General features: G+C 54.6%; 1 protein-coding gene, 1 long non-coding RNA gene and 1 pseudogene across 2 annotated transcripts; 1 reads left to right on the forward strand and 2 right to left on the reverse strand.

Annotated features, from left to right (window-relative positions):
• LOC128783030 (zinc finger protein 850-like) overlaps positions 1-12414 on the reverse strand; it is a 281788-nt pseudogene that overhangs the window by 70215 nt on the left and 199159 nt on the right.
• Positions 9081-12016, forward strand: LOC128783047 (zinc finger protein 397-like). The gene is made up of 2 exons (XM_053933644.1): positions 9081-9146; positions 10231-12016. The coding sequence occupies exon 2, from the start codon at positions 10764-10766 to the stop codon at positions 11961-11963; it is 1200 nt and encodes a 399-aa protein (XP_053789619.1). The 5' UTR covers positions 9081-9146; positions 10231-10763; the 3' UTR covers positions 11964-12016.
• Positions 9709-11913, reverse strand: LOC128783094 (uncharacterized). Its single transcript, XR_008428994.1, has 2 exons — positions 11826-11913; positions 9709-10033 (listed from the first exon to the last, which is right to left on the reverse strand). It is a non-coding gene; the product is annotated as an uncharacterized LOC128783094 (long non-coding RNA).

Raw genomic sequence — 12414 nt, forward strand, 5'->3', positions numbered from 1 at the left:
GGGGGTTCCGAAGGGCTCCGGGGACCCTCCCCATTTTGGGGGTGTCGGGGTGGCCCCAGGGCCGCCCCGAGGGCCGAGGGGGGATGGAAACCCCCAAAGCCGAGGGGCTCCTGGGGGTGCCCAGTTCCTCCCGTCCCCACCCCAAAACAGATCCTGGCCAATCAGAGCGCGCGGCGCTGATGACGATCCAGTTGCCGGGCAGAAACTCGGCGCACTGGCCCCGCCCGGCGATTTCCAGCCAATCAGCGCCCGGGTCGGCTCTGACTCATCAGTTGCCAGGCGGGGCCCAGCGCCTCTCACAGCTCCAGCCAATCAGAGACCGCGCGGGGCCATTTCCAGCCAATCAGAGCGTTTGCCGCTGATGACTCCTCAGTTGCCAGGCGGACCCGCAGCGCCCAGCGCTCCCCGGGAGCGGAATTTGGGGAGGGGGGAGGTGACCCTGGGGATGGGGATGGGGCGTGCGGGGGCAGCTGGGGCCGCACTGGTGGCACTGGTGGTGCTGGGAGCCCCCCCGGCCGCGGGGGGAGCGGGGGGCGCGGTGAGAAGGGGGACGGGGGCCCCAAATTAAACCAAAGGGGGGTCGGGACCCCCACACGGAGCAGGAGGGGCCTGGAACCCCCAAAACCAAACACGGGGGAGGGGAGTGGGGATTGGGGGAACGATGGGGAAGGGGCGGGAGAGTGGGGAAAGAGGGGGATGGGACCCCCAAACAGGATCAAGCCAACTTGTGGTGGCCACCTCTATATGTGGATGGTAGCCAAAGGTAGCCAGTGGTAGCCAATGCTTTTTCCCAGTCCATGTGATCCCAGGCTGTGCAATCCCAGTCCATCTGGTCCCACTCCATATAATCCCAACCCAGTTTATCCCAGTCTGTATCGTCCTGATCTGTATGGTCCCATTCCAAATGGTCCCAGCCCATATTGGATCCCGGGCCAGGTGATCCCAGTCTGTGCAATCCCAGCCCATATTGGATCCCAGCCCATATTGGATCCCAGTCCAGGTGATCCCAGTCTGTGCAATCCCAGCCCATATTTGATCCCAGCCCATATTGGATCCCGGTCTGTGTGGTCCTGCACACACTCCCAGGGTCTGGAATTCCAGTTCCCAGCCAGGAAAAAATGTTCCTGCCCTTCAACTTCCTTCCTATCCTCTCAACAAATTATAATAAAATTATAAATAATAAATTATAATTCAAATTAAATAAATTGCAATAAAAATGAAATGTAATCATTTCAACTCTTACTTACAGTACTCCAATAATGATTCGACCCAAAACAACAATAACTATTACTATGACATTACCAATAAATATAAATAAACAAATTATATACCAAGAAATACATTTTGAAAGTTTGAACTCAGTAACTCATACACTTTAGATAAAAAATATCTAAAAAAACTAACATACAATCTAACACACCTTATAAAACAATTCATATTACAAATATACTAAACACAAAACCAAACACCACTATAATTTCTCATACATTTTAACCAAACAATAAAGCTTTAATAACACCCTTAAGTACTCTAAAAAAATTAAAATTATTTTTAAAAAAATTAATTGCAGATGGGTGGTTGTATTTGGATATTGGCTTTTGGGTTGTTTGGGTTAGATGATTTTTAAAAAGGGATTTTTATAGGAACTTAATCAGCTGAGAAGGTGGCACTGCAAACAGAACTGACTGAAAATGAAGGGGACAGAAATCAGTAAGTCTGAAAGTTTTATTTGCCATCCAATACATCCCACCCAGCCAGCCCCACACAATCCCCATCCCACCGCCCCAAACTGGGATCCCACTTCTCCCAATCTCCTGCCAACCCCATCTCACCCTGGCAGCTGTGGAATCGAGTGAGCTTTGTGTGGGATTGAGTTTTTTTTGAGGAGGGAACAAGCAATTTGAGGTGGGATTGAGCCTTTATGGGTTAAAATTCAGTTGTTTCAGTGGGATTGAGTGGTTTTGAGGTGACAGATCCACCCCTCTTGGCTTCTGAAATGCAAAGAGATGGAGAACACTGCCCAAAATCCCCCCAGAACACACAAATCCTCCAGAACTGTTGCAGCTGAGTTCATGGTGTCCAGGGAGGGTGCAGCTGCCGCTGCCAGGAACAAACGAGACGGGTCTTGGTTTCACAAAGCTCCAGAATCCATTTCTTACCCCCGAGAGACAGGGCAAAGGCAGGGCCGTGGGGTTTGTACAGGGTATCCCGGGGTGGAGTTAGGGTTTGGGGGAAGGGAGGAGTTATCAGCAACACAAGAAGGGTGAGACCAAACTCCTGCCTCTTAGCAACAGGGGCACTCCACACAGAATGTGTCCCCAAATCCTAAATTCCCCCTCAAACACCTGTGAAATGGTGGGACTTCAGATACTTTGGATCAATTTCTTTCATTTAACTCTGTTTTAGATATTTTTAAGGGATAAAGATGAATCAGAAGAAGATTAAGGCCAAAGCAAAAGGAGAAGCAGCCAGCTTTGTTCCCAACATGGATCACAGGGAATGTGGGTCACCAGGGCTGTGCCCAGCATGGGTCCTGCAGTGGGGGATGGAGCTGGAGCAGCGCACGAAGCTCTTCCCGCACACGGGGCACTCACAGGGCTTCCCTTACCGGTGCCTCTGTTGGTGTTGGGTCAAGTTAGAGCGGCTGGAGAAGCTCTTCCCACACTGGGGACACTCGTAGGGCCTCTCCCTGGTGTGGATGCGCCGGTGGCTGATGAGGTGGGAGTTGTGCTTGAATCCCTTCCCACAGTCAGGGCAGCAGAAGGGCCTCTCCTCTGAGTGACTCCGATAGTGCCGGAGGAGATAGGAGGTCATCAGAAACCTCTTCCCACACTGGGAACACTCGTAGGGCCTCTCCCCAGTGTGGATCTTCTGGTGGACGATCAGGACAGAACGCAGCCTGAAGCTCTTCCCACAGTCCCCACACTTGTATGGCCTTTGTCCAGTGTGGATGTTCTGGTGCCTGATCAGGCTGGAGCTCTGCCTGAAGCTCTTCCCACATTCCCCACACTCATGGGGCCGTTCCCCGCTGTGGATCATCTGGTGTCTGATCAGGTGGGAGCTCCGGCTGAAGCTCATCCCACATTCCCCACACTTGTAGGGCCTCTCCCCAGTGTGGGTCCTCTGGTGCTTGATCACATCAGAGCTCCATCGGAATCTCTTCCCACACTCCCCACACTCGTAGGGCCTCTCCCCAGTGTGGATCCTCCGGTGCACGATCAGCTGGGAGCTGTACCTGAAGCTCTTCCCACACTCCAAGCACTTCTGGGGCTTCTCCCCATCCTGGAGCTGCTCATGGACCACCAGCTCCGAGCTCTGGCTCCATCTCCGGCCGCCTTCCCGGCCCAGGCTGGGTCTTTCCTCCTCAGATCCCCGTGATCTGCGTTTGCAGCCCCTCCTCATGCGGCATCTCCGGGGCTTTTCCTCCCCACTGGGTTCCTGCGCCGTGGAGCTGCTCAAAACGGCCTCTTCCACGAGGTTCTGCCGTGGGGATTTGTCCTCCCTGCTCTCCATCCTCAGCTCCTGCTCTGGGGGAGGAAGGACAAGGAGAGGATGGGATTTGCTTCCGTGCCACAGGGAAGGGCAAGGAGATCCCCCCAGCGCGTCCCTGGCAGGACGGCACCGGCAGTGGGGCTGTCCTGCAGCCGGGGGCCGTGCTGGGCTGGGAGATGGAGCAGGAGAGAGGGGGAAAGGGGCACTGACTTCCTCCTCACCTGCCTGGCTGTCCCAGGGCTTCCTCCTCTTCCTCGCAGCCTTCTCCTCCATTTCGCAAACGTTTGCGGATGGAAAATTCTGTTTTGGGAGGCAAGCAAGGGATGAACTCATTGAGTTTTGTACTGGTTTGAAGGCAAACCAGGGAGAGAGTCTAAGCCAGAATTACAATTTAATAGGAAGATTAAAATCAAGGCAATGATCCAAAAACACTGCCTTGAACGGACAGTCAGGATATAACCTGACACCCCGTTGGTCAGGGAGGTGGTAGCAGTCTGATGAAATGGTGGCTGCAGTCCTGTTGGAGTGATGAACGTGATCCTGTCAAAGCGGGGATCCTGCAGAAGGGTCTGGTCTTCCTCTGCAGGTCCAGTGGTGGTTATGGAGCTCTTGTCCTCTGGGAATCCAGTAGGCAAGGTGGTCCTGGTGTTGCAAGGGTGAGATTATATCCAGGTGGGAATGCTTGGCTCCTCCCCCTGGGCAGAGCATCCCACAATGGGGTGATGTAATTTTATCAGTCCTGCAGGGACACTCAATCCCCCATTAACAGAAGATGGCCCCTGCAGGGCGTTATCAGGGCTGAGTCATGGCAGAGATAAAGAACACTGCCCCACCTGTTTATCACAGTTCATGAAGATGATGACTGAAAACACACTTTTGGTGACATCTTACATTGTCACCTGAAACAGTGAGGCAATCCCTGCTCGGGGTGGGGGTGAACACCACCCCCCTTACCCAAACTGGCTCAGGTGTAAAACCCCCACCCTGGGAAGGCCCCGCACACAGGGGACAATGGCACACTCGCCCTGCCCCAGGGGAGGTCTCTGTCCCTGTCACTCCCTTGATCTCCCCCTTTTCTCTTTCTTTCCATCTCTCTCTCTACCTCACATTTCCTGTTCAATAAAATCCACTTTGGATTTGGTCTCGTTAGCACCTTAATTGGGGCAGAGGCACCTCTCTAAGAATTTTATTAACAGATTGTGACACTATTTTGGTGCAGTGAGTTCAGGGCACTGTTGCCTGACCCCAAGTGCCTTTGACAACAGCATGGTTCCCTCCTCTGAGGAGGTTCTGGCTCTTTCTGGAGGAACTCTTGGAAACTTGGATGCAGCTTCCTCTGAGGGACTTATGGGAGAACTTATGAGGAAATGGCTGTTGTGGGTGGCCAGTGTAAAGAAAATATTTTGTTGTCCTTCCTTGAAAAGTTTGTTAAAATCACTGGAGGAAAGGGAGCCAGACTGACAAGGATCATTCATCACAAGGTGAGGAACACAAGGCTACTCAAGTCCTAGAAGAAGCCCAGCTCAAGTAGCTAAATTCCCAAATAACCCCCAAATTTACAGGCTTGGGGGCTTTGCCAAATGTGAGAATCATTTTCTTCATCCCTGTCACCTTTGTGACAGCTACACAGAGCTTTCCCTTCCTTTGAATAATCTGTATTGAGCCGAATTTCCACTTTTCTTTGATCAGAACCTGCCAGCAGCAGAGCTGGAGCTGTGCAGGAACTGATGAAACTTGGAATTGCCACAGAACTGCTTCTATTGTCAGTTTATTCATGTTTGGGATTTGTTTGCATTCCCATCGCAAGTGACTTGTGGGAAGATCAAATATTCATCAAAGTATTTATGCAGAGTTAAATTAATTTCTGCCAAGTTTATTTTGTCCGGTACCCAGGGGATGCTCGAGGGGTCTCTGTGCCTCTTGCCCTGGGGGATGCTTGGGAGGGGCTTGGATGGCTTATCCCTGTCCCTGGCCATCAGACCATAGTAGAAGAGAACACAATTTAATAACAATCACGCTCTTCCCTGAGCTATGTGCAACGTCCCAGCAGCGTCTGATGAGTCCACCATCCACAGGTGATTTCCATACTAAAATTGATTTTAGACAAACGTGGTTCTGTGAAAGATATAACCACAATTAAGTTCTTGTGTCAGGATGCTCATCCTGGAGTGGGGATAAAACAGCTCAGAACAATTCCTGATTTGCAAAACTGTCAGTGGTGGATGGAGAAGGGAGGTCAGGCTGCTTTTGGTGTTGAGGAAATGCTGAAACCAGCCTGACTCATTTCATCTCCTCCTGGCCTGGCTGATCTCCCCTCTGTCCCCTTCCACCCATTGGCTTTTGTCTCCCACCAGGTCCCCCAGTGAAGAGCCTGGCTCTGTGTTCTCCATCCCCTCCTGGCTGGCACTGCCAGGCTGGGATGAGGAGCCCTGTGGGAGGGGTTCCTGCTCTCCCTTGGGAGGCAGCAGCAGTTTAAAAATCAGCTGCTGCTCTCCACCCCAGAAGAGCTGTCAATCAATGTTTAGCATACTCCCCAGTTCCAGAAAGTTCAGTTATTCTGTTACCCCCATTGGCTCCTGTTAGAATACCACTCCTCCTCTGTACCCTGATTAGTTCTCTGTATGTCACCCCACTCTGTCTCCCCCCTTCACCCGTTGCCCGTTGGCTGTTCTGTACCCTAACCACTCCTACTCCTTTGCCCTTAATACCCAGCCCGCCTTTCCTCGGGGCTTCCGGAGCTAGCTCTCTTCTGGAGAGTCCGTGCCCCCCGTTTTTCCCTCCTGTTCCTGCGACGCTCCTGAAATAAAGCCTCTAGGAACAAAGCCACTTCGGAGCCCTCTCGTCCTTACGGTGGAGCTATCCGGGTCCCGCCACATCCTCCCCGCGGACCAGTCCTCTGAGGGTTTCCCCCCGGAGAGGCTGGGCACCCGGGTGAAGCCCGGAGGACTTGTATTTTAACACAGAGCCCCTCAGCCTTCCCTGCTCCGGGCTGGACAAGCCCAGCTCCCTCAGCCTCTGCTCACAGCCCAGGGGCTCCAGCCCCACCTTGGAGGCCCTTCCCTAAGCCTGCTCCAGCTGCCAGACATCTTTCCTGCCCTGGGGAACCCAACCCAGGCCACAGGGCCCTGGGTAATCCACGTCCTTGATGTCCTGGTCACACAGCCCAGCCCCTTGTGCCCGTGTCAGGCTCTGGGGTGGATCCTGTGGAACATCCTTTGGTGGAGGCTGTGGCTCCAGTGGGCCGGGGGGATACCGGGGGACAGGGACCCCGCTGGGCATGAACAGCATTGGAGTTGTTGGGAGAAACTGTGAGGGGGAGCTGGGGCGGAGTGACCAACCCAGTGACCTCACAGAGCCCTCCTGGGATGTCACACAGCCCCTCTGGGATGTCACAGCCTGCTCTGGGATGTCACAGCCCATTCTCTAATGTCACACAGCTGGTCTCTGAGGTCACAGCAGAGTCTGTGATGTCATAGTCTGCTCTGTGATGTCAGACCTCTGCCCCGTGATGTCACAGCCAGCTCTGTGATGTCACAGAGGCAGTCTATGATGCCATCGCTGCTCGATGACCTCACATACCCCACTCTGTGATGTCATAGCCCACTGTGTGACCTCATGTTACCAGATGATAAATTGTCTGCACCAGGTGAGCTGACACCTGGAGCTTGTTCTCCAAAGCCCCAGGCCCAGGGAACCACACAATGCCCATTGTGTGAGAAGGGGAGCTGGAAGTTCAGCAGCCTCAGTGTCCTGCCAGCTCAGCCAGGCCCACTGATGTCGCTATTGGACATGAAATGAGGACACAGGAGCTTGGGAAGTTCAAAGGAGAAAGAGACAGAGTTTTATTGGAACATCTGGTATTTATAGAATTCCAAAGGTGGCCGTGGATTGGAGGATGGAATTACCACCTCTCCAACCACACTGGTCCAAAGATCAATCAATTATTTCTCTCCCCCCACAGAGAAAGATGGAAACTATTCTATTTATACATGAAATTGCGTGGGAACTCTGACTCTCAAATATGTAAACATTATCGGAAGGCTAAAGAAGTTTATGAGAACTTTAAAACTTTCAAAAGAACTATAAAAGAAAACTTAACACTTTTAAAAATCAGGGCAACACCTCTCCTCTTTCCTGAGGAAGGGGGAAGCCCAGGTACCTTTCCTTCTGGTGCCTCCTCCTCTCCTCAGCTGAGGATGTCAAACTCCCCAAGAGCAGGAAAATCCCCATTCCCTGTTTCCTCGTGGCTGCAGCCTGGAACATCCACTCAGAACAAAGAACTTTCTGACAGCCCTGCTGAATGACACCGAGAGGAGGTTTTCAGAAAGGGAGGAAATTGTATTTGATTGGAAATAAAGTTACAAAATTATTTCTTTCTGTCCCGTTCATTTTCAGTCCGTGGTAGTTCTGTTTGCAGAGTGCCACCTTCTCAGCTGATTGTGTTTATGTCCTCCTTTCTCTCCTGCCTCTCTTTGCCTGCTCTCTTTCTCTCTCCGTGTCTCCCTTGAGCCAGGGCAGCTGCCACCAAAGACCCTGCCCTGATTTAATTCCCAGTGCAGGAGCTGCAACAACCGTGGGTGAAGTTAGGAAGGCTGGCAGTGAAATGTCACTGTAGGATCTTGCTGCACTTGGCTTTTGGCCCCTTCTTAAGAGCTTTGCCTTCAAGGGCAGGAAGATCTTTTCCTGGCTGGGAACTGGAATTCCAGCCCCTGGGAGCGCGTGCCACGGATCCCAGAGGGGCATTCCCGAAGCTCCCAGGGTGCTGCTCCTGCTGTGCCTCCCAAGGAGCTGTGCAGGGCCCGGGGACAAGGTGCAGCAGCTCCGTGGGCTCCTGCAGCACGCAGCAAAGGTGGCTTTGCTGGACATTTCCCAGCACATTCCCGGCTGCAGGCAGAGGGAGGGAGGAAAGGGAAGTGAGTCCCTGACACAATCCCGGAACGATTGGGGTGGGAACGGACCCTGCCCGCGGGTTACGATCCCGTGAGGGAGAGACGCCTCCGCCCCAGGGAAGGTGCAAATGAGACCACGGGAGCGCAACCTGCGGATTCGACTGAACGTGGATTGAACGGAACAAGAAGTGGGAAGGAGAAAGGCAGAGAAAGAACTAGTAAAGAGATCTCAGAGAGAGAGAAAGAAATCGGAAAAAGTCTCAGAGAGACAGAAAGAAATAGGAAAAGGCTCCGGCCCGGCCTGCGCAGCTCCCCGGGACAGCCGCAGGGCGCGGCGCCTTTCGCAATTCCAGCCAATCAGAGAAGGCGCTGAACAATTTCCAGCCAACCAGAGCTTTTCTCGCCGATGACTCACCAGTTGCCGGGCGGACCCGCAGAGCCCGGCGGCCCCGCCAGCGGAATTTCGGGCTCGGCCCGGGGGTACGGATCCGCACCGGGGGGGGCCCCGAGCCCCCTGCCCACCCCTGGGGCCCATCGGGGGCTCCCCGCACCCAGCAGCCGGTGCTGCGGCGGCCGCGGGGCAGAGGGGTGGGAAAGGGAGCTCCGGGCTGGGAGCGGAGGGAATGGGGGAGGGAGAGGAGGGAGAGAAGGAGGAGGAGGAGCAGCAGGAAGAGGAGCGGGAGAATCCCGCCGCTCGCCCCGCTCGCACGCTGGGTCTGCAGCACCCCCTGCCCCGGGAGCATCGCCCCCAGCCCCGAGCCGCAGGTGACGGGGAGGCCGAGCTCGCCCCGACGCTCTCGAGGGGTCTCCGGGAGGATTTTTCTGGAGGGTGTTCGGAGCCGGCAGATTCCGAGCCCCGCATCCCTCCGGGCTCCCTAGGAGGAGCTTTTTCGGGGGCAGAGGAGCTGTGATCGCCCCTCGGGAGGGTCCCGGGGGCTCCACGTGCGGCTGGCCCGGTACTAACAGGGCGGGACGTTGGTTTTGGGGATCCCCGTGAGAGCCGGGGCTGCGGAACGTGGGAGCCCCGGGGCGGGAGAGGGGAAGGGGCGATAGCGGAGCTGGGGGACCCCCGGCAGCCCGGAGATGAGGCGGGGACGGGACCTCTGACCCTGCCCGGGGCGTGTCCCTGGGTGACCTCACGGTGCCCGTGTCCCCATTGGTCCGTTTAGCCCCGAAATGAGTTCTGCACCTTCAAGGCCGGTTCTGAGAGCGAAGGGGCGAGGAAGCAGCGCGCAGTTTGTTTTCAGGAACTGCACTCGCTTCTCCACATTCCGGCTCCTGGGCTGCTGTGATGCCTTAAGGAGCTGGAACTGAGGCCAGACGGAGGCAAGAGGAATAAAGTGGATATTTATTGAAGTGCCTTCAAAGGCCACAGCCCGGCAGTACCGGAGCCAAGGTCGTGGCTCTGCCCGGATGGCTCCAAGATGGAAGCAAAAGAGGGCTTGGTCATGAGATCTGACATTTTTATAAGTTTTAGTCCATTTGCACCCAGGATTTAACTGCCCAATGAATAGCTTCAAATGATGAAGTTTCATCCTCCTTGCTTGCTTGCCCGCCCTCCTCTTTTCCCGTTGTTTGTGCTTTGGGCCTGAAGTTTGAAGAGATTGTCCTTGACTCTCCAGCTAGAACAGGATTGTTTTGTCTTCACCACCCTGTGAAAAGATCCCAGTAACACTTAATAGAAAGCTAAAGCTGCACAGCAAAGCAGAACAGAAAACCTTAAACCTAAGGTATCGGTTGTCTGCCAACAGACAGACAGCGGGACAGAGCTCTCCTTTGCTTTTAGTTAGTTTTTAGCTCGCTGAGGCAGAGAAGTTCCCTGGCCTGTGGTTTTTCCTTTTCTTTGGAGCTGTTTAAACCTGCTCTGGACTGAACACCAGAAGAGCACCGGCAGCTCGCACCTGTGGCCCACCGGGCCGGGCCTGGGCCACGGAGGGACTGATCAGAGACTGAGTGAGCCGAGCTACAGCCCACGGAGGGACATCCTGAGTTTGTCATCTCTTTTGGAGCGGCAACAGGATTTATTGTTTAATATTGTTCATTTTCTGTGCCAGTGAGTGCTTTGCCTGTTAAATCAACAGGTTTTTTTCTACTTTTCTCCAAGGAAATCTTTTCCTGAACCGGTTGGGGGAGGGGCCACTTGAATCTAATTTCTAGAAAACCCCTTTGGGGGTTTTCTCCCAAATTTGCTCTAAACCAGGACAGGGTGGTGGGGAGAGGGGGGAGCCCCAAGTGTCTGGATTGGAGGGAGGCTGGAGAGGGGGACCCTCGTACCCCAAAACCCCCCAGCATCCCTAAGCAGGACGCTGGAGAAGGGGGATCCCCAGGACCCATGGGATCCCCCGCAGCCCTGAGACGGGGGAGCACCAGAACCCCAGAGGGATGAGACTGGACATGGGACACTCCTGGTGGCTTTTTTTGATTCACTCTCGATTTTTGGATGTTTTTATGGACACCTGGAGACTTCTGGAGATGGATTTGGGCAGGAGGAATCCCCAACCCAAGGCATTCACACCTTGTTTTCCCCCAAACCAGGATTTCCCATTCCCAAACTTTGGCTGGGTGGAGGAGGAGGCTGTGAGGAAGAGGAAGATGCCCTGGGACAGCCAGGCAGGAGAGGAGGAAGTCAGTGCCCCTTTCCCCCTCTCTCCTGCTCCATCTCCCAGCCCAGCACGGCCCCCGGCTGCAGGACAGCCCCGCTGCCGGTGCCGTCCTGACGGGGACGCACTGGGGGGATCTCCTTGCCCTTCCCTGTGGCACGGAGGCAAATCCCATCCTCTCCTTGTCCTTCCTCCCCCAGAGCAGGAGCTGAGGATGGAGAGCAGGGAGGACAAATCCCCGCGGCAGAACCTCGTGGAAGAGGCCGTTTTGAGCGGCTCCACGGCGCAGGAACCCAACGGGGAGGAAAAGCCCCGGAGATGCCGCACGAGGAGGGGCTGCAAACGCAGATCACGGGGATCTGAGGTGGAAAGACCCAGCCTGGGCTGGGGAGGCGGCCGGAGATGGAGCCAGAGCTCGGAGCTGGTGGTCCATGAGCAGCTCCAGGATGGGGAGAAGCCCCACAAGTGCTCAGAGTGTGGGAAGAGCTTCAGGAAGAGTTTCAATCTGCTCTGCCACCAGAGGATCCACACTGGGGAACGACCCTACGAGTGCTTGGAATGTGGGAAGGGCTTCAGCCACAGGTCCGACCTGATTGTCCACCAGAGGTTCCACACTGGGGAGAGGCCCTACGAGTGTCCCGAGTGTGGGAAGAGGTTTCACACCAGCTCCCATTTCCTTGTACATCAGTGGATTCACACAGAGGAGAGGCCCTTCTGCTGCCCCGACTGCGGGATGGGCTTCAAGCACAACTCCACCCTCGTCACCCACCGGCGCATCCACACCGCGGAGGCCCTACGAGTGTCCCCAGTGTGGGAAGAGCTTCTCAGCCCGCTCGTTCTTTACCCGACACCAACGGAGGCACCGCTGAGGGAAGCCCTGCGAGAGCCCCGCCTGCAGGAAGAGCTTCATGCGCTGCTCCAGCTCCATCCCCATCAGAGGACCCAGGTTGGGCACAGCCCTGGTGACCCACATTCCCTGTGATACACAGAGGGAAGTGGCTGCTGTTCCTTTTCTTCTGTCTCTTTTTATCTTCCTCCCTTCAAAACACAGAAAACTGGGGTAAAAATCAAGAAATTCATCAAAGGCATCTAAAGCATCACATTTTGTGTTTTGGGGAATCTTGGATTCCGGGAGATATCTGGGAGGATATGGGGGAGTTTGGGGGGTATTTGGTTTAGTTGTCTTTATTTCTTGGCACTCCAAATGACAAGAAGGATTGATCTGTCACCTCAAAAGCACTCAATGCCACTGAAAACTACTGAATCCCACCCCAAAATTACTCAATTCCACCACCTCTCAGGGGGAAATTGGGTTGGAAGGGGATTGGGCAAAGTGGGATGCAAATCAGGAGGGGTGAGATGGGCACTGGGTGGGGCGGGATGGGTGGGATGGGGTTTGGGAGGTGTGAAATGGGGGAAGTACCGCTTGGGAA

The sequence above is a fragment of the Vidua chalybeata genome, unplaced genomic scaffold, assembly GCF_026979565.1.
Source record: "Vidua chalybeata isolate OUT-0048 unplaced genomic scaffold, bVidCha1 merged haplotype W_reject_10, whole genome shotgun sequence".
Lineage (NCBI taxonomy): Eukaryota > Metazoa > Chordata > Aves > Passeriformes > Viduidae > Vidua > Vidua chalybeata.